The sequence below is a fragment of the Monodelphis domestica genome, chromosome X, assembly GCF_027887165.1.
Source record: "Monodelphis domestica isolate mMonDom1 chromosome X, mMonDom1.pri, whole genome shotgun sequence".
Classification (NCBI taxonomy): Eukaryota; Metazoa; Chordata; class Mammalia; order Didelphimorphia; family Didelphidae; genus Monodelphis; species Monodelphis domestica.
The window spans coordinates 10232384-10254796 of NC_077235.1; the positions used below are offsets into that span (position 1 = coordinate 10232384).

At 45.9% G+C, this 22413-nt stretch overlaps 1 protein-coding gene across 1 annotated transcript in view; it reads right to left on the reverse strand.

Moving 5' to 3' along the window:
• The window catches only part of TNMD (tenomodulin), an 18948-nt gene extending 5430 nt beyond the window's left edge, over positions 1 to 13518 (reverse strand). The window contains exons 1-4 of the mRNA XM_056808787.1: positions 13276 to 13518; positions 12955 to 13089; positions 1815 to 1955; positions 1512 to 1613 (exon numbers count right to left, since the gene is read on the reverse strand). Of these exons, the coding sequence (XP_056664765.1) occupies positions 1512 to 1613; positions 1815 to 1955; positions 12955 to 13089; positions 13276 to 13329 (432 nt within the window). The 5' untranslated portion in view covers positions 13330 to 13518. The remainder of the gene's footprint in view (positions 1 to 1511; positions 1614 to 1814; positions 1956 to 12954; positions 13090 to 13275) is intronic.
• Positions 13519 to 22413: the final 8895 nt, after the last annotated feature.

Sequence of the window (22413 nt, forward strand, 5' to 3'; positions counted from 1 at the left end):
AAAAATACCGCAAGTATGTTCCGGCCATGGACCTTGAGGTCATGGCAGCATCTTTTGTGTCTCTGTAATTGTTTCCCCCCACCCTAAACCCCAAACAAACAACCTCTGATAACAGGGATCAGGCACCTTTAGCTCAGAGTGTGCTACCAGCATGACCAGGAGGGCCAGGGGGGCCCTTGAGCAGAGCTCAGGTCAGGGGAAATGGTCAGGAAAAAGAATGGGCTGCTGGCGAAGGAGAGGAATGAAAGGCAGAGTTGGGGTAGGAGGAGAGGGAGGGGGACCTTGTGCCCGTTGTTCCCTTCCCATCTGCCTGTTTTAGCAATCACAGGCTATTGATTTCTGCCTAGGTGTGCTAGCCTCATCATTAAGCTGCAAGCAAAGCAGCCAGCCCTTTGAGAGCTGGACTGCTGTAGGGTTCTTATCATGCCTCAGAGCTCACTTCCCCTTTCTGCAGTGAGGCCCAGGTAGGACTATTTATAATGACATTAGCAATTCCATGGAAAGTAGCGGGAGTTAATGAAGAAGAGCACAAAATAAAGCCGTTCACTGGGGCAAGCGGACAGTGGCCCTTGACCAGGAAGTTTTCTAGGGCCTTGTTTGGGGCACAGCTGATTTATATTTCCTTGAGGTCATCCCTCATTTTCTCTCCTAAAGGCCTCTTCTGACACCTCATGGTGGCACGGAGGGGACTCTGGGTTCTGCCAGCAGAGCACAAGCTGAGGCAGGGCCTATCAAGCTTGAAAGACTTCTAGTGTAGGTCTGGAGATGGATTAATTGTGTGAGCTTGTTTTGCTGGCCTCAGCAAGAGAGGGTCATCACTAGCTTGGCTGAAAGTGGGATGGGGTTTGGGGCCACACAGATGGATCCTAGATCTAGGAAGAGGACCAGAGAGTAGGCTTGTGTTGGAGTCAGCACGAACCAGATGCTGAGAGTCAATTATGAAATTGTCTGTGTGAGCATCTATATGTTGGCAAATGCTACAAATAAGGGCCCGATTTAGTGTTTTGTCAGTTGTCTAGACGTAAGAAAGTAATGGGGGAAAAGTATTACTAATGCAGATTAAACTTACATGTGTTGTATGTATATTCTTTTTTAGAGAGCCAGTTATCACCCCTTTATCAGCACACCCCTGCCTTAGAAAACATCTAGTCCAAGCCCCTCATTTTTGAGATGAGGGAACTGAGGCTTCAAGAGGTTAAGTGACTTGTCTGGGGTCATGTGGGCAATCCTTGAATGTTGAGGTTCTAACTGCGTCCCTCTGCCTCCCAATCCAATGCTCTGTTTGCTGCAGCACTCTCTCTGGGGCAGTGGAGAAAAAACCTCTGGAGGTGAAAGTGGCATGCCCCAGAGGCCCCGAAGCATGGGCACCCTACCCCTTTCTTCCTAGAAGTCTCAAGAAGAATAGCAAGTCTGGATGTGTGAATGGCAGCATGTGTCAAGATCTGGGCCACAGGGTTTCAAACTTAAGTGCTTGTGGGCATGCATGAGGGCAATGACGACAGCACACCTACCTCAGCATCTTCCATCTCAGTTTCATCGAAATCAGGAATGACTTTAATCTGAGTTTTCAGGAAGCATTTTTGGAGCTCAGCGAAGAAGATACCAGTGTAGCCCTAAAAAGAGGTGAAACCGCATTCCTTGAAATGGCACAACTTGGGAACCAGGTTTTCTGTGAGGGTTCTGGTTAGAGCAGTTTGAAGCCCAAGTTGGGGTTTAAAAATGAAATAGTAGCACAAAAGGCTCTGCTACTTCAGCTCAAATATTCTGATTCCTCAACTAGACAGTTTCAAGGAGGAAAATAATAACTGACTTACATTTTTAAAGTCATGGATTTCCAATGTCTCGTCACTGCCATTTCCGCTTCGGAATATCTCTGTTTTGGTTATGGGGTCAATTTCCATCAAGATCTTTTTCTTCTCCCCATTGCTGAAGTATGTATGCTCTACATCATAGATCTGGGGGAAGAAAGAGGAAGACCAGCCGTGAGAGTCAGGGCATTCTCTTTTTTTTTTTGCATTGGTGCCATCTAGGGCACATTTACCTTTTCTCCATGGCTCCCTACAAGGCCTTGGAGATGAGAAGCTAGCCCACGAGCTCATTTCTATGAATTCTGTGTCTCTGAAAGTCAAGGGAGGGGCTTTGGGATCATAAAGCAGAATTGCCACTGAGGAACCACCATCCAAATTCTAGCAGCTTCGTTTTTAGACCTTGACTAAATAGTAAATGACCTTGATATAGACCAGAGGCTGTCGAACGTTGCCCCCCTGGTTAAGTGCAGGGAATATTTCTCGTTCTCTTGATCAGTGGATCCATAATGTTCATCACCCTCTCCAGGTAGGCATCACCTAAAGCTTTCTGAAGGGGGAGCTGCAGCCTGTTGAGACAAACTCTGTAGCCAAGAGAGATTCGGGAGTGTCCCTGGATAGCTCTTGTTAGTGTCTCAGAGCCTTTAGTGGCTCAAAGAATTTCCTTAGAGCTGATTAAACTTCCCATTTGTCACAGACTAAGTTTGTTTCTCATTTGGTTCCAGTTGGAGAAAGGAGAGTAAACTGGTATCCTGTTCCCTTTGTAATATCTGAGTCCCTGAAAAACATCTTCCTTTCCTGTTAAGGCCCCTTTTCTTCTGGCCAAGGGATCCAAATTCCTTCCTGGACTCTGTCTGTTTCCTTATTTTGGTTCTCTTCCTGGGGGCCTTCCTCATGGTCTTCATATTCACAGGATCCCACATCAGGGAATCAGAGATTAAGGACTGGAAGGAACTCGAGAGACCTTCTGATCCAACTCCTTTTTTTACAGTTTAGAAAAGTAAGCTCTCCAGTGGTAAAGGGTCTTCTCGGATGTCCCCCACTAGTGGAAGTGAGTGGCAGAGTCCCGTGACTCCAAGGCCCATGCTTCTTCCACTAGACCACATGGTCTTTGCAGCAGTGATTATTCCACTTGTCTATGGAGGGCTGTTCTGTGCAGAATAACTCCTGCCCATCTCGGAGTACTTTGAGAGGGGGACCCACCCCTAAACTCCTCCTGACTTTGAAAGGGAAGATTCTCATCTACCAAGGACTGGAATGACCAACCCTAGAGAATGAGCTAGGTGAGGAATATGGCTCCAGCCTGACTCCGCACCTCGAAGCCCATTTTACCCATACTCTCATGACTCTGACCATCGGCTTTCCTCAAACTTCTACTCGCCCTTTCAGAAAGAGACCCCAGGAATCTGAGAGCCCGCAAAATCGCATCCTCGGGAAGGACAGCATCTCTCTCTAAGGGCACCTTCCTCAGTGGCAGCCAGATGTGGCTTGCCCTTTCAGGGTCTGCAGATGTCTGTGGCATACTGTTGGTTTAACATGGTCAGTTTGTTCTCAACTCAGAGAAACAAGTTGGAAGGGTTTGTAGCAACAGGGATTATTTGGAGCCTGAAAAGAGGCTGGCGAAGTTGAAAAAATAAGAGATTGGGTCGGAAATAGCTTTTTTTCCCTCTTCCTCCCCCTCCCCTTAATGGCTGGTGTTGGGGCAGGGCAGTTCCTGTGCACACAGTAGGTGCACCACAAATATTCGTGGAGCTACTCCTTTTAGGAGATAAGCCTGGTCTCAGAAGGAGATCCCCCCTAAGTAAATGGTTACGGTCAGCCAGGAGGTAGAAAGGGAAGAGAAGAGGCATCCCAAGATCTATGGCAGGCATGGAGTTAACTAAGGAAGTCTGAGTGGGTTGGTGACAGGTAGCAGATTCCATTAGGCTTGGTATTTGCTCCTAGCTATAAATATGTCCTTGGTTTCAGCTCTGCAGCCAGCTTGAGAAAAGAGAAACCTCTACCCAGAGTAACAAATCGAGGTCTCTGTCAGCTGGGCCTATGTGGGGTTGGGGGTGGAGGTAGGAGAAGCATCCAGCTTAGATTCAGCCTTGTCAGGGCTCCCAACGGGGTGGAATTTGTGTTAGAAACACTCTCAGTCCCTGAGATAAACTTCCCCACTGCTGCCCGTAGTGGTGTTTCATTAGTACCGCCGCTGATGGATCGGTGCATGGAAAAATGAGGCGAGCGAGCGAGCGGGGGATGGATGTTGGAGGGCTGCCTACCTGGGCCCCAGGAAAGTACAGACTGCATTTTCAATCATCGGAGGAAGACTCCGAAATTGGACTGGAGACGTTTCGAATTTCTTTCTCCTGGAGAATGAGTTTTCCGGCATGTTTGGCAATGCACCCTGCTTGGACACCTTGCAGATAAATATTATTGGAAAGTGGCAACAGTGCTAAGCTCAGCAGATTGCAATGATTTTCAGAGTTTCTCGGGGAATATTCCTTGCTGGAGCTACCTTTGTGACTGTCTCCCTCCATCATTCTGTTGCCTTGATAGTAGTTGCTGACTGCAGTAGAGTCGACAACAATGGGAGGGAGAATAGTGCTGTGGAAAGAACTTTGGGTCTCATAAGATCATTGTAGATTTAGAGCTAAAAGAGGTTTATGAGGCCACTCTCATTTAACAGTTGGGGAAACTGAGGCTGTGATACAAAGTGGCTTTTGCCAGGACACATAGCTAGTAAATATCTGAGACAGGAGTTGAATGAATCTGAGTCTTTCCCATCCCAAGCCCAGTGCTACATCCATTAAGTCAGCTGATTGGTTAGAGTCTGAGGACTTTGGTGCAAATTCTAGCTCTGCTCCTTACTACCTACCTGTGTGACCTTGAGAAAGTCACTCTGTGTCTCTTGGCTTTAGTTTTCTCCTCTCTAAAATGAGGAGCTATGACTAGGTGACTTCTAGCATCCCTTCCAACTTGAATTCCTGTGGTTTTAACTACAGAGAGCCGTTTGCCCGAGAACTAGTTTATTTTTGATACTACTAGAGAGTCCTTGAAAGCAGAGGATCTTTCTCTAACTATGTAGCTGGCTCTCCCTAAGCAAAAGTAGCCCTTTCAAGCATAGCGGTCTGGGATCTGCCACCCTACAGTGCTTGGAAATGTGGAAGGGTGGGTTTGAGGGCTCTTTCTCTGCTCTGTTTTCCCCTGGAGTTTGGGAGATGCCCAGCCAACTTTGGGAGGTATAGTCTGTGTCTGGAGCTCATGGGTTTCTGGGGATCCATGAATTCACCCCAGGTGGAGAAATCTTTCAAGTGGCACAGTCCTATGACACCCCGATCCACACATACCCTGAAGTTCTCCACAGTAGGGGGTGGTTACCCACTGTGCAGGAACCTTCTACTAGTTCTCTGTTCATTATGCGTGTGCTGATAAAGTACTTAGGTTGGCGATCCATTATCCTTGGCAATCAATACATGATTGGAGCATCTCCTTTTCCCAACATGCACCTCTTCGATATGTTTTTACCACTTTGTGCCTGTCACTCGTAATTGGTCACATCGCTCAGCCCCATTTCTGTTCACGATATTTCTCCCCATTGCCCTTTGGGTGACCAGAAATTTTAATTCCCGGTATTGCTTGATATTCATCCACATCTTATCACTGGAAGAATATAGGCATTAAAAAGATGAGACTTTGTTTCAGGGATAAACTTAGGGTCATTGTAAGCTCCATGTAGTTTCTCCAAGACCAGCCTGCCCACTCTCCTCTCTCACTCATGTCTGGGCCCAGCTTATCACTCATTTGCAGTGTCTATTCAAGACTGAGGTACTGACGGCTATAGTCTAAAGAATAGGCATTCTTCACCCACTTGGTTTTTCCCCGCGTGGATAGTCAGTCTAAACTCTTCAATGTGCTCATGGGTCTCATTTAGTTGCCTCTGCAAATGGGTACATCTGGGAAGATCTTCCAGCTGGCTTGTCTGAGAACTAAACTCATGACCTTGATGTCATTGGCAAGAAGCTCTAAGCCGCCAAGCAGACTGACCCAGATATGGGCTTTCTGAAGAACCCAGGGGCCCCTGTTAGCTTTGTTAGGCCCAATAGCAAACCGAGGAAGACTCCAGCGACCTCCACTGAAGTAGACAGGAATGGACATTACATTTTGGCCCCAAAGCTAGTCTCAGTTTCTCGTATGAGCATTATGACCAGGTCCATCTAATGGCAACATTGTGAGGGGGGAGTTGTCTTGGTTGTCCCCCCACCCCTGCCCCTTTCTCTCTTCTGTTCCCTTCTTCTCCACTCAACGCACTGCCCACCCGTCCTCCTGACAAGAGCCATGACATAAGGAGGCAGTTAGGTCACAGGATCTAAAAAGTGTAAGAAGACCACATTGAAACCCTCCCGCCGTGGCAAGGATACAGACACATTCCTTTTTCTCCTGCCCAGAAATTCCTTCCCCAATCTATTTTAATCCTTCCACTCAGGTGGTAAATGAGCCTCATCATCCATTTTTCATGCTTTTTCATTTTATTCTGTCTCCTTTGTTTGCAGTAGTCTCTGAGATCTGAAAAGAAAGCTTTTCTGAAGGGTACCGTTGCCGCCAACCTCGGCACAATATATTTGTTTGGGGCTCTCAGTAGGTTCAGCCCGTTCAGTAAGAGAGTTGAGGACGTTTGGTCTAGGATGGGGGGAGGTTGGCCTTTTTTTTTCTTTTTGAAATCTGTAATTCATCTGGCTGCTCTTTTCCCCACCCCTCATCCTTTAACATCTCCTTATGGGGCACATTTCCTGAAGCTGCAGTCTGTGCTCAGAATGGCTGGCTGGCAAGTGTCCATTTGTGGAGCTTAGAGACATTTGAAGGGGTATATACAGTCTATCTCAAGCTGTTTCATGCCTGGGAGACCCTCTGACTATTAAATGGCCCCTGGGGCACTGAGTTACCTGGGGGAAGCAGACTTTTTTCCTAGAGGAGCTTGGGCTCCTGGGTCTTCAATTACCTCCTTTCAAAGGCCGGGGGGGGGGGTGCAAATCTGGCCTCACTTGTACAGACATTCCTCCTTTTCAACAAGGTTGGTCTTAGGAGCTGTTCTTTGCATCTGCAAATCCAGAGTTTGAGAAATTGCTCCCCCTTTCCCTCTCACCTTATTCTCTGTCCTTTGGGCCATCTGGGTTTCTCGGTCTATTTCTTTCCTACCTTTACTCTTAGATCAAGTTTGGCCAAGCAGGTGACAGTGCCCACTCGCAGGGCTGGGGCAAGCCTGGCACACAGATGGCATTATTCGATTGGGAGAACCCCTGGGGCAGGACTGGGACAATGACCTGAGGATGATTTCAAGTCAGTGAGTAATGGCACCCAAGGGCTCGGATTGTCCATTGGCATCTCACCGTGCTATCACGTGGGCTAGGGCAACATGATTGGAAACAACCATTTTGCTGAGCTTAATAAGGCGTCCAAAGTGGCAGCTCAGACACCCAAGCTCCTCTCTCCCATGGGCCCCATTCCATCACCAGTCACACAGGGGCAGTTTACTTTGAAGGCTCATTCCCTTGTCACTGGTGTCAGAGAAGCTGACAACCAAATGCTCCCTTAGGAGGAGCCTGCCAACGAACCCATCTATGTCTGCAGCATTCTGCCGCTTGCTTTCTACTTAATCTGTGTGAACTGCCCAGGAGTAGTTCAAGCAGGAGATGGTCCAGTGGGAGTTGCTATCCAAGTGTGCATTTGATTCTTGGAATGCAGGAGGAGGAAGAGGGAGCTCTAACTGAAATGATGGGGTCGACGTGGCAGTAAAAAAAGTGAAGCCCATTCCTACCGCTTAGGATGTGACTGCAAATACTTCCCCAGATATCAGTTTCACCCCCCCCCCAGCTGCTGACCTAGTTTGGGGGGGCAATGGGAGCTTGGAGAGAAAATCTATATTTCTTGTGTGCCCCGAAGAAGAGTGAAGAAAAGAGGTCTCTGGCTAAAGCAGATGAGGAAGAGAAAAACCACACCCAGACTAGGCAAGTGACAGTCTCACTGGGACATGTCTGAAAGGACAGCTACAACTCACTGGTGGAGGGCACAGTCATCCCTCCCTCCAAGGTCCTGACTTTCTAGAATCATTGCTTTATAGAATGTTAAAGAGGCAAGTGACCTTAGAAATCAGCAGCTAATCCAACCTTCTCCTTTTCCAGACAAAGAAAGAAATGAATGGCTTACAGAGGGAACAAAGGATTTTGTCTATGGTCACATGGAGCAGTGACAGTGGGATTCAAACTCAGATCTCCTGACTTAGTTCAGTGCAGAGCTAGGAGCGAGTGACACATAGCATGCTTGTGGGGGCAGAAGGAGGGGTGGAGGAAGGCTGGTGCACTAGGGAAGAGCTTGTTTGGGGGTCTGGTTGCAGTCTGATAGCTTACTATTTTAATGAAATATTCTTGCTAACAAGGTGCTAAGCTCAGTTGTTTCTAGCTGCTAAAGGATTCATGGCTGTACCCTCTAAATGTTGGTACACTGAAGCAGAGCCCTCTTGATTGCCCCAGTCTTATTACTAGTGGTTTCCTTCTGTTCCTTGTGTTCTCTCATAACCTTCAGGAACCTTGGCTTTTTGGGTAATTCCTAAAACTGCCCTTATCCCGAAAAACTCAAGCAAGATAGGGGGAGGTATGACTGGATGGCAACTGCTTCCTGGGTTGGATAGAGAAGGAACTGAGAAGTTACCTTGAGGGTTCCTGAGGGCCAATGGCTACCAGCTTTTGTAGGTGCCCCAGAGGAGTGGTGAACTAGCACCCTCCTCCTGTAGTTACTGGAATTAGGAGAAGCCTGGCCCTCTGGCGCAGCCTCCCAGCCCTCCTGCTTCACCTGCAGAGAAGTTCTGACACACAGACACATACCCAACCTCAGCACTTCTAGGAAATTCTTTTTCCATCTACTCTAAAGCTGAGGTAGTCATTGTCCTTGAGGGGTGCTAGAGTTTAGTAAGGCCCAATCCAACTGGATTCCCCTGCATTTAGTCCTCCCAATTTCCTCCAACTTTGCTTGAGCTCTGTGTGTGTGCGTATATGTGTGTGTTTGAAAATGTCAAAGGGAAGAGATTCAAGTGGGCCTCGCACTCCCTTTAGGAGGTGAAATCTGAATCTTTTGTCCATACAAGGTGGGAGGTGGTGGTAGCGGGGAGCAGCTAGGAGGAGGAGGAGGAGGAGGAGGAGGAGGACTTATTGGAATGAAAATGTCAACACCAGATGTGGGATTTTAAATAACTACAGCTTATTTTAAACAGATGTATGCAAACAAAATAAGGTGCGGTGGTGGTAGTAGGGTGTAGGGGGGCAGGGAGCAAATACTAATTCTGAGAGATACCCCAGGACAGAAGACATGTCCCTTCTGTCAAGAAGTCACCCAGCATCATCCACTTTCTCTAGCCAACAGCCCCACAGGCTCTAAAGGCAGCCAGGAGAACTTGGCTTTGGGCTCAGAACTGGAATTTTCCACAGGCTGTGCATTGAAGGGAATCTTCTCCTTAATTTGGACATGATACCTGCGTCTTTCAGCTCATGCCCACCCACTTTTCCTCCTGAAATTTTCCTCAAAATCGGATCTGAGAGATGTCCTATCCCAAGACTGGGTGGACTCTGGGAAAAGCTCTATGAAGGCAGTGGAAAAGGAAGGCTCTTGGTGATTTTAGGCACTGGAGACCATTCTAGCCCTCTGTGTGCCAGGCATCTGAAGCCCTAACCTGCCTACTGTTGCTGTAATGACAGGGAAGCATGCCATCGCCCAGACTGGTTCTTTCTTCTCCCCATCTCCCTGCTCTCTCTTGTGGTCCTCTCTCCTCACCTAGTCTCTAGAGTGGATGCTTAGTGGGGGTGATGGAATGGGATGAACCTTAGCCATCTGATTTCCATGGATGAAGCCCTGGATGTCCTGTCACTCCATCCAGTTTCTTCAGGGACACCAGAGAGTACCCTGTGTGGCTTTGAGGAACAGGCTCTCATTATCTAATGGCTAAATCCACCTCACTGTAGAAAAGGGAGGAAGAGAGATGGACAACTAATCATTCTTAGTTGTGGTGCCGTAAGCTAGCCAATTGCTTGGGGGCTGGTGGAAATAGGATACAGGGTCCCTTTCACCTGTCATTAGGTGAGCTTTGAGCTTCCTTTCATAAAGAGCCACATCCCTGTGACAGAGTATCCTTGGAACTGGATCCTTGATGGACTCTCTCGCCTTTTCTTGCCCTCAGACCAAGCTGCTACATTGGTGCATGCCACGAGCTCTCTATACTTGGTTTTGGCTGCACCAAGGCCTGATTTCCTCTTGCTCACTGAGACCAAAATAGGTGATCTAAAGAAAAGATGTCTCCAGTGAGAAGTTTGGGCTCACAGATGGGTCTCACTAAGATCTCAGGCAGGTCTCAAAGATGCCCCTTGGGCCCTCTGCAGCATGGCGCACTGTGCCAGCCTTTGTTCCTATGAGCAGATGAATGAATCCCTGGGAGCCCAGCTTTTCTTCTTGCTCCCCACCCTCCCTTCCCCCTTTGGCCACAATTGGCATGACCAAAAAGTGGCCTTCTTAAGATCAGAGGGCATCAGCCATTGGGCACTGGGGCCTTTTTCAGGGCTCGCAACTGGAATTGAGGCTGTGTGGGGCCAGGAACCACACCCCAGTTGTGAAAATGAAAGAGAAGACCTACCTCACCTTACAGAGGCTCATTGTGACAAATAACTTGGGAGGTTTTTTTGAAAAGGACAGAAATAGCACCTGCTAGCTGTGTTGCTATGACCAAGTGACAAAGCCCCCTGCATTGGGCCATATCCCATGATCCTATATTCATCAATGCCACGTTGTCTTTGCCCCACCCTCAGGGCAGTCCATCTTGGCCCTTGGTGGGGGAGTGGGAGAAGAGCCAAAAGATAAACTTTGCTCTAACTCATGTGGAAGTGCCCTCTTTTAGGGACTTCATTCAGCGTGGAGCCACTGCACAGTCTGAGGCACTGTGTGTCACCAGGTTTCCAAAGGCCAGGCAGCTGGGTTTGCTCCATGGCCTTTTTGCTTTGTGCCATGTTGCCTCACCTGCTAGCCCAGCTACAAGCTCTGTGCATTCTGTTGGGAGCCATTGGGAGGGAGACAGAAGACTTAAATGCCTCTCTCCTACTTTGTTTGAGACCAAAGAAAGTTGGGGGTGGCGGGGGAGGGGTGGTGGGGTCAGAGAGGCAGCCTTTTATCTTCCATTTTAAACTCAAGGCCAGCTTCAGGCAAAGGATTCCTGATGAAGCACAGAGAGAACTTTTCTTTTTCAATTCAAACCTTTTCTGAATTCAATCCAATCTAGCAATCACTTCTTGAGTCCCACTATGTGCCAGTTACCACGCTGGGTACTGGGGACCCAAAGACAAGAGGGAGATGGGGCCTGCCCTCAGCTGAATTGAGAAAGGAATATTCTTTTGTCTCTCCCCACCTAGCCTATAGTGTCGGGAGCTTTCCTTCCTGTTCCCTGTTCCCATTCCTTCATTTTCTCCTGTTTCCTGGGTTCCCCACTTTCCCCAGACCAACCTTCTTCTGCTCTTCTCCTACTTCTTCCTAGTTCCCTGCTTTTCTCTCTCCACGCCCCCCCCCCAAACAGACCAAGAACTCCAAATTGGAAAAGGAGAAGAAATAGCCGAAAGGATGGGAAAAGCCCTTCACACTCTAGTTCACTAGGAAATCCCTGAGCAAGGTGGGCTTCGGCCACTCTTTAAGGTGGTTTCTTCTGGAAACATGACCAAATGGTCAACAACTCTGGCCAAAATAATATCTGTGAATGTCCTTTGGGGGGGGGGACTTGGAACTTCACTGATATAGGGAGTGCCTGGTGCAAAAAGCTCCTTTTCCTGGGCTTACCAGTAACAGAGACTTAAAGATATGTCCAGGGGTTCTGAGAAGTGAAATGACTTGTCTACTGTCACCTAGCTAGCTAGGGCACTACTTGAACATACTATGTCTTTATGTCTCCTGATCCATCAGTTTGTTCACTACCCTGAGCCCTGTGGGATTGCATGTGTATATGCAGCTTTTTTGTGTGCCAAACCTGTTCTTTCATTAGAGTAGGGAACTTCTGGTATGGAAAGTCCCTCCACTTCTGCAGACTGGTGATTTTTAACCTATAGTCTACGGTACTGAGAAGTGGTGACTTACCCATGGTCCTCACTAGCATATGGCAAAGACGGGACTTGAACCCAAGTCTTCCTAACTCCAAAGCCCTCTCTATGTCCTCTGTGCCACCCTAGACTCTTCTAATACTCTGTGTACATTATAGGTAGAAAATGACTGCCCGGTGGATAGCCACTTGGCTTACTGACATTATCTTCAGACATATCTGTTTAATCCTCTACTAGACGGCAGTTCTTTGAGAGAAGGAGCATTGCCTCTCTGTAGGTGGGCTTACGTGACTTAGCATTTTGTGGGTTTAAAGAGTGGTAATTGCGGCCACGTTGTACTCATCAGACCGGGACCATGCAGCCGAATCCCTCTGGACACCATGCCAGTTCCCAGTGTGTGGACTCCTAAGGTGCCCAGGGCCTGGGATCGCACTCCTTTTGCATCTGCCTTGTGTCACTGCCGTCTCAGTGGGACGGAGGCAACTGTGGTTAGTAGGGACCTGAGCTACTAATTAAAAGGAAGCCACAAGTGGGATCTTGGAACTGGAGAGACTCCCTGCACTTGGTGGGGCCTCCTTATTGCCTATTCACACGGGAGATGCATTAAGGCAGAAACATAATCTCTGAGAAGCCCTTGCTGCTGCTCCCTTTCTGCCTCCTTCTCCTTCGGTGGCAGAGTAATTGCTTTTCCACCAGTTTCTAGCCAGATAATTGAAAGAAAGACGGAAAGTATTTTCTCGCAATAAACCTTGCTTCGATGAAGCTTCTTAACTCCTTAGGGCCAAATATCCCACAAGCCATGGTATAAATTCAGATACAGAGAATGCCTTCCTCTGCCTTAGCGAAGTCACGATACCTCCAGCACAGGAATAACAGGGAGCAGAATCCAGACTCCCTCGGAGCACTAGCACCTAGACACCCTGACACGCAGATGACCCAATGAGCTGAATTTCTAACAAGTGCCCAAGCCCCTGCATGGGACACCTAAGACCACCTCATTTGAGACCATAGACATGAAAGCACTTAGATAAGACGGTGCATTGGCTTACCTTCTGGGGTTCCAGGTTCCAGAAGTGCTTTCCCCCTAAAAAGATGAGAGTGAGGGAAAGTGCCAGGATCCCAAAGACCAGTCCCCCAATCTTTAGCGTCCTGCAGATCTTTTTCTTGGATTTGGGTGTCTCCCCCTAAACAAAGAGGAAAGAGAAAGCACAGACACACGCACACATAGACATAGCAAGAAAGAAAACCAAATCACTGTCAGAACACTCAAAGCCAAAAAAACCACTCAAAAGTTTGTCAAAGTTGTTTCTGCTAGTTCCAGTGCCCTGGACAAAATCCGATGGGGCAGGGGAAAAGCCAAAGGGACTCACATCTAGAAAGTGACAGTCTTCACAGTTGTCTGGAGAGTTCTTTGCTGCCACCATCTCTCAGAGTGAAGCTCTCTTGCCTGCGCTCTGAGAGGACTGCAAGACCACTGCCGAGGTGGAGTGAGCTGCAACTGAGCTGGATCCCAGATGCCAGAGGAGAAGCTGGATTTGTATGACTCAAATCTGTCATACCAGAGCCTGAAGTATCATAGGGGGCCTCCGCTGCAGCAGGGTGTTACGTAGGTCCCGCCGTGCAAGGATAGAACATGCACGTAGTGAATTCCGCCCAGAATGGCAAAGACCAAAGGTTATAATGAGAACTTTTGGCTTGGAGGATGGGTGGGGGGGTAGTATTAGGTTGGAAAGGAACCAAACCAAGGCACATTGAAATAATTTTTTTACTATGAACTCAGAATATCAGTGGAAATAAATGCATGTACCCCTGAACAAAGGAAGGCGGGAACAGAGTAAGCTCTGCCTTCTCTCCACTTTTCTCCTCTCCCTGACCACCTTTTTTCCCTTCTGCCTTCCCTACATAGCCCTTTCTTGTGGACTTTCTTCCCCCCTCCCCACATTGTGGAGTGGTCATGATGTCCCTCTCCCTCCTGACTTTTCTTCCTCCGTACTATTTGCTGGAATACCAGGTTTTCAATGGGGCATTCTTTGTCAGGGTCCATGACGAGATGCCTGGCTTCTAGGACCAAGGGGACAGGAGTCTCACTGGGAGCTACCCTGATCAGACCTCATCTAGACTATCCATTGGATTTGGGTGCCATATTTAAGAAGTACATCACCAGCCAGAAATCATCCAGAGGAGGGCAAACAAGATGGCAGGGGGTTTTGAGTTTCTGCGGTATGGAGATTAGTGGAAGGAAGTAGGGATGTTCAGTCTAAAGAACAGAGGGCTTGGGGATGGGAGAGAGCTTACAATGGCTGTCCTCAAGTACTTACAAGCTGGAAGCCTAATTAGCTTTGCTCTGATTGGCTCCAAAGGGAAGAATTAGGAGCAGCAATGGGGGAAGGGAAGATGTTGCCAAAGAGTCCAATTTAGGTTTAGAAAAAGAAAACACTTCTGAATAACTATCTCTAAGTAGAATGGACTGCCTTAGGAGGTAACAAGAGCCCCCTCAGTAAGATGTACAAGCAGAGACTGTTTGGGATTGCCAAAGATTTTATAGAGGGGATTCTTTTTTGGGGTACAAAGTAGATCAGAGGGCCTCTGATGTCCCTTCACACTCTCATATTCTGTGATTATCTTTTACGTTGGGATGTTCCCCAGAGTTATCTATATATCTAATGATTCCTTGGCCAGGTTATGACCAAAACAAGACTACATCACACTACTGGCCAGTCATCGAACTTCAGTACTTGACTGGGTCTGTGATCCCCTCTAGTAAAGCTGATCCCAACCATTTTGTTTGCTCAAGTTATTGGGAGTCTTCCCCTATGCCTCTTGATATCAATGAGCATTTGATCCACTCCCTGGTTACTCTTTGCTCTTGTTATGTGACCAGTCAACCTTTCCCAGTCATTCACCATTCTGATGCTTCTGCTTCTGCTTATACTTACCTTTTCCCTTTTCATGTCATCATCAAGGATGCTGCCTTCACTGACAGAGCATGGGACATTCCAGAGTCATTCTTCATTACCTCGCTACAGAGTGGAAGGAATCATGTTCCGGTATCAGTCATCTGGAACCAATCCAGATCTTTGCACTTGATCTAAATTGTGTTGTCTTTTACGGTTGCCTTCATTTAGATCACTGTAGTTGTCATGTATAGTGTTCTCTTGGTTCTTTCTCATCAGTTCATATGAGTCTTCCCATGCTTTTCCAGATTCCTTATATTTGTTATTCCTTACAATTCAGTAATATTTCATTGCATTTATGTATAACTTATTTAGCCAGCCCCTAATCCTTTGTTGGCAAACCTATGGCACATGTACCAGATGTGGCTGCTCCCTTCCCTCTCTCCACACATGCCTGTTATGTGATCTGCCCCTCTGCCCAGAATCCCAATGGGAGTGCTTCCTCCCTCCCCTATCTGGAGTAAGGGGAAGGAGGGGGCTCACATGGGTATGAGTGTTGCAGCTTTGGCACTTGGTCTCTAAAAGGTTCACTATCACTGCCCTAATCAATGGGTACCTAGCTTTGGTTTCCAGATTCTTACAACTATAGAAAGTGTTTGTTTAGGCCCAAGTTCCATCTTATCTGGTACACAGTATTCAAATCAGGCACTTGCTTTTACTGAAGTACAAAGATATACAGTGATCCCTCACCTATCATGGGAGTTACATTCCAAAGACCCCTATGATAGGTGAAAATCAGTGAAGTATAGCGGCTTTATATTTTATTAATAGTGGTAGTCTCTCGGTGACCGAGAATGACAATTGTCTTTGTGCATTATCATCTATTGATATATATATATATATGCATATATATATATATATATTATGGCTTTATAAACCCTTTCCACTCTCCTATAAACCTTTTCCCTTATTAACCTATAGTCACCGAGCTAATCAGCACCCAGGATACAGAACACAGAGCTGTGATTGGTTGCCTTTCATTCCATCAGCCAATAGTGTGCTGCAATAAGTGTAACTCCACTGTAAGGTTTAAATTTAGGTTTTTATACTAAAAAAGAGAGTTATAAAGTAATATTGTGGTAGCCAACTTTAAAATATTATAGCTTAAGTCAAAATGACTTTTAGCAGCTTTTATTTATAAAGAGGTGGAAAGAGTGAAAGTGTAAAATGTAAATAAAGACACAGATTCCTAACAAGCCAACAGCCCTTCTCTGGTGAAGTCTGGCTCAGTCCCAGAGGAGGCTTCCCCAAGTCTGATCTCCATGTGGATTTCCTGGTAATCCTCAGCCAGAAGTCACATTGGTGTCTTCAGCCAGAGTTCCACCAATGCAGCCTCCTCCAAAGCCAAGGCAGGAATCTCAGCCACACACTCCAAATGCCAGGAAAGGAATGACTCCCCAGACCATGTTGGTCTCTTTTTATGCCCCCTTTCCCATATCACTTCCTGTCTCTCCTCCACTTCACAGAAACCAATCGCAGCCTTTCAATTTGCCTAGCACTGCTCAAGGGGTGGTGGTGGCAGTGGCTTTTTGGAGGTATGAGCTTATTCTACTCAGTGACTTGTAAACTTTCATACTTAATGGTAAGTAGGCATACTTTAAGTTCTTGATTTGATTAGCTAAAAATAGACAAGGGGAGAGTTAATCCTATCTTCACACCACTACAGAATTAGACATATATATATTTTAAATCCTACAATATGGTGAAGCCATGATAAGTGAACTGTGATATAGTGATATAGCGAGGGACAACCGTAATGAGAATGAAGCCATGCTCATTAACTCTGGGCCAAAGGCAGCCAACCTGAAGAGTTATTATTCCTTGAGTCTGAAGAGTAATCTAGGGGTAGCAGGGCAGCCCCTAGATCAGTGATGGTGAACCTTTTAGAGACCTTAGAGACCAAGCGCCCAAACTGCAACCCTCATACCATATGTCAGTCCCCCACCTTACCATAGACAGGGGAGGGAGGAAGTATTCCTATTGGGTTGCTGGGTAGAGGGGTGGGTGATGGGAGAAATGTCCTCAGGCACATGTGGAGGGGGAAGGGAGCAGTCCCCTCTGGCACACATGCCATAGTTTCACCAATACAGCTCTAGATCCTTCTTGTTGTCTACTCATATGAGGGCCTGACCCCATTCCTTGGGCCATCTACCTGCTCATGAAAGCTGGGCAATGTTGACTTTTCAGTCACACCCATGTTCCTGTTCCACTCTAAGCCTACTATAGTATTGTTTTTAATATCTTGCTATATAGTGGGTCTTTTTTATTATCATTGACTTCCTTATGGTATATGCCCAGTAGTGGGTTCATTGGGTTAAAGAATATGGAAAATTTAGTAACATTTGTTGGACCAGTTGGCAGTAGCCTGCAGGAGAGTAATGATTTGCCTATCTTTATAGAGCTCCCTCTAACATGGACTTCTGTTTTATTTTTTGTCATCTTTGTCAACTTGATGGGTATGAGATGAAACCTTCCAGTTGTTTCAATTTCTATTTCTCTTATTATTAGTGACTCAGAATGCTTTTTCTAGTCATTGATTGCTTGGATTTCTTCTTTTGAAAAAGTTTGCTTCTATCAATGGTTCCACTTATCTATTGGAGGATGATTTTACTAGATCATATTTATATCAGACATCAATATATCTTGGACATTTCTATTTTAACAGAGATGCTTTACTCAAAGGTTGTTGTTTTTCCCCAAGTTGTATCTTATTTTCTTATTCTAACTCCATTGATCTTGTTTCCATGAAAACATTTTAGTCATGCATTTGGCAAGCATTTATTAAGTGCTTATTAGGTACCAGCAGTATTCTAAGGCATGTAGATACAAAGAATAGTTGTTGCCCTCAAGAAGATTACATTCTATTAATGGACACATACATAAATGGGCACATATAAGATTCATGTAGAATAGATGAAAGGTACCATTAGAGGAGAATTCTGTCATTCAGTAAGCATTTATTAAGCACTTACTATGTGCTAGGCTCTGTACTAATTGTTGAGGATCCATGCTCCCTACCCTCAGGGAGCTCACATTCTAATGGGAGAGACATCATGCAAACAATTATGTATACACAAGATCCATCCAGTAAAATGGAAGGTAAGCTTAGAGGGAAAACAGTAGCAATGGAGAAACAGGGAAGGGGAAAAGGAATTGGGAAAGAACTCCTATAGAAGGGGGGATTTGAACTGAATCTTAAAGGAACCCAGGGAAGCTGGGAGGTGTAGATGAAGAAGAAGAATATTTCAGACATGGGAGATAGCCAGTGAAAAGGCATAGAGTTGGGAGGAGAGAGAAAGAGGAGAGGGATAAGCATTTATTTATGTGCCAAGCACTTTATTAAGGTTTTTACAAATATTATCTCACTTAATACGACAACCCTGAAAGGCAGATGCCGTTGTTATATCCCTGTTTTATGGGTGAGGAGATTGAGGCAAACAGAGATGAAGTGACCTATCCAGGATCACATTGTCTGAGGCTGGATTTGAACTCTGATTTTCCTGACTTCAGCCTCAGAGCTCTATCCACTGCAGGGCCACCTAACTGCTGAGATGGAGTGTCATGCCTGAAGAACAGCAAGAAGGACAGTGTTGTAGGATTGTAGAATATGAGGAGGGGAGCAAGGGCTAGAAATACTGGAAAGATAGGAAGGGGCCAAGTTGTACAAGGCTTTAAATGCCAAATGGAGGGCTTCATACTTGATCCTGGAGGTACTAGGGGGCCACTGAAGCTTATTTAGTAAAAGAGAAAGTATGACATGGTAAGACTCACACTTTAGGGTAATTACTTTGTTGGTTTAAAAAAATTTTTTCATGAGAAACACACTTCCATATTGGTTATTATTGTGAGAACACACTCGTACATAACAAAACCCCCCAAATAAAACCCTAAATACACTGATGTGGAAGACCACTCCAACAGCTCTTTTTCTCTGGAGGTGGATAGCATTCCCCTTCATAAGTCTGTCAAGATTGCCTCTGTGAACTTTAGATTTACTTCGCCCTGCTTAGCCTAACAAAACAGGAATGTCTACACCCCTACTTAAGGATTAAGTACTGAGAAGGGTGGCCTATGACAGACATATGCTAGCAAATGACAAATCAGAAACAACCGACAGACCCCTGGGCTGTCCTAAGTCAAGCTTAAGCTACCATTGGTACATGTGAGATGCCGGAAAGTGATGTAAAAATGGTCTATATATTTCATGTCACTTCCTCTCTCGGCCTCTTTTTGCGGAGGGGTGGCTCTGGCAGCAGCGTGCTGAGCGTCTTGGCATCTTGGTGTGGCGGAAGCTATTGTCCAGGTTTGGTGGTGAGAGTCCTTGATACACTACTGGGGAAGCTTAGTAACCTAGTTCAGGTGAGGCATCTTCCCCGAACTCTCTCAGAGTTTAGGCTGATTCTTTTCTCCTTTACCTTTCCTCTTAGGAAAGCCTCTAATCTTCTGAAAAGACCTTGTGGCAGAGGTCTTTGAACTCCCCCTGGCACAGGCCAGGTGGGAGAAATCCTATACCCTTTCCCTCTCTCTTCTCCTTAATTCCTTCCCTCCGTATTAATTAAACCACCATAAATTTCCAAACCAACTTGGGTATTTTATTTGGGATATTCCCTGGCGACCAGTTTAATTTAGATTAAGTCACAACCCTAAATTTCCCCTTATATCTCAAATCATTGCATTGCTGAGTGTAGCCAAGTTTTCACAGATAATCATTGTCCAATATTGCTGTTATTGGGTACAATGTTCTCCTGGTTCTTATTTCACTCTGCATCAGTTCCTGCAGTTCATTCCAGCTTTTTCTGAAATCCTCTTGCTCGTCATTTATTATAGCACAATAGTATTCCATCACCAACATGTACCATAATTTGTTCTGCCATTCCCCAATGGATGAACGTGCCCTCAATTTCCAATTCTTTGACACCACATAAAGAGCTGCTATATATATATTTTGTACAAGCATATCCTTTCCCCTTTTTAATTATCTCTTTGGGATATAGACTGCATAGTGGTATTATGGATCAAGGGGAATACACAGTTCTATGGCCCTTTGGGCATACTTCCAAATTGCCCTCCATAAGGGTTGGATCAGTTCACAACTCTACCAACAATGCATCAGTGTCCCAATTTTGCCACATCCCCTCCAACATTTGCCACTTTCCTTTGGGGAAATTACTTCAACAGCTAAGTGAAGGATGGTAGGATGAGGAGAGGTATGACATAATGAGATCACCCAGAAGTCTATCATAATAGTCCAGATGAAATGTGATGAGGGCTTGTCCCAAGGTGGAGGCAATATGAGTAGAGGAAATGGGATATATCTGGGAATAGATATTGTGAAAGTAGAAACAACAAGATTCAGCACTGGGTTATATGGGATGAATTTGAGTGAGGAGTTAAGAATAACGTGGTGGTTACTATGCTGGGTGGTTGTGGGAGGGTAGTGATGCCCTCAATATGAACAGGGAGGTTTAGCAGAGGAGTGGCTTTGTGGGGAAATGATAAGAAGTTCTATTTTGGACATAGTTGGTTTGAGATGATATTCCGTTTTAGGTGTTGGGGAGTTAGTGATTTGAAGCTGTAGCACAGGAGAGAGACAAGGGTAGGGCATATAGATCTGAGAAACTTTTGCCCGGCAATGGTAATTTTGCCTAGGAGAACTAATGAGATTGCCAAATGAAATGGTATAGGAGAGAAGAGAAAAGAACCCAGGACAGAGCATTGAGACACATATAGTTAGTGGATGTGAATGAAGAGCTACAAAGCAGATAACGGTGTGGTCAGACAAGTAGGAGGAGAACCAAGCGGTAGCAGTGCAGGAAGGTCTGTAGAGAAGACAGTGATTGACATTGTCAAAGGCTACATAGAAGTCAAGAAGGGCGAGGATTGAGAAAGAAGGTCATTAGATTGACAATTAAGAAAGAGATTATCGATAACTTTGGAGAGAGGAATTTCAATTGAATGACGAGGTTAGAAGTCATATTGCAGAAGATTTAGAATTGAGTGAGAGGAAAAGAAGTAGAAGCCACCTATTGCAGATGGATTTCCCAAGGAATTTATCTACAAAGGGGAAGAAGAGATATTGGAATATGGCCAGGAGACAGTCAGATTAAGGGAGTATATTTTTAACCCTTACCTTTCATCTTGGAATCAATACTGTGTATTGGCTCCAAGGCAGAAGAGTGGTGAGGGCTAGGCAATGGGGGTCAAGTGACTTGCCCAGGCTCACACAACTAGGAAGTATCTGAAGCCACATTTGAACCCAGGACCTCTAGTCTCTAGGCCTGGCTCTCAATCTGCTCAGCCATCTAGCTGAGTGAGTGAGTGAGTCTAGAATGAGTGAGACAGGAGGCAGCTACCTATTAATGGATAGTGTCAGTCTAGAGATGGGAAGTCCTGGTTTCAAATCTGACCTCAGACACTTCCTAGCTATGTGACCACAGGCAAGTCACTTAATCTCCATTGGCTAGTCCTCAATTCTCTTTTGGAAACAACACACAGTATTGATTCTAAGATGGAAGGTAAGAGTTTCAAAAAAAGAATGTATGAGACAGGAGTGTGTTTGTGACCAATAGGGAAGTCCCAGTAGAAAGGGAGAGACTGAAGATTAGTGAGAGAATGGGGATGCTAGAGGGAGTGATGTGAAGATGGGAGAAGGCAGATAGAGATGGGAAATGTAGAGGGTGAGTTGGCCTTGACAAAGAGAAGGGCCATCTCTTCCTGGGACAGAGGGGTGAAGCAGAGATAGTGGAGGAAGATGCCTGAGTGATGTGAGATGAAGCAGAAGATGGAGCTCTTGTCAAATAGTCTCCATTTTTTTGGATGAAGTCCTTGGCTAAGATGGTAGGGAGAGAGGGTGCCATGGAAGGAAGGAAAAGAACAAATATTGATTCAATATCTACTGGGTGCAAGGCACTGGCTCCTCACAACAACCCCAAGCGGCAGGTGCTTTTATTATCTCCATTTTACCGTTGAGAAAACTGGAATAGACAGAGGTAAAGTGACTTCTCAGGGTCATACAACTAGTACGTGCCTGAGGCTGAATTTGAATCCAGGCCTTCTTGATCCAGGCCCAGTACTCTATCTGCTGTACCTGCTCAAGGCCTCAGGGCAGGTGACAGAGGATGGGAGTAATCCAAAACTGGGGTTCGGTGAGTCACAGTTAGTGATACATATGGAGGGGATAATGGCAGGTCGAACTGCTTCATGAAGGCTGGAGAGAGGTGAGGGAGGAAAGTGTATCTAGATGATGGCCAGGGGAGAAATTGGCATCTCTGAGCCCAAGTTCAATGAATGGAATTACAGAAAGGAAGGGGCTGATATGGTAAAGTCTTGTTTAAACTCTTAGCTTCTGTCTTAGTATCAGTTCTGAGACAGAAGGGCAACAAGAGCCAGGCAATTGAAGTTAAGTGACTTCTCCAGGATCACACAGCTAGGCAGTGCCTGGTCTTAAAGAAGAATTGATACTCTTTTATACGCTTATAAGGTCTGGGAGTAAGTTTTTCAGTCATGCTTAATGAAATCAGATAAAGTATTTATTAAGCATCATTCACTGTGTGC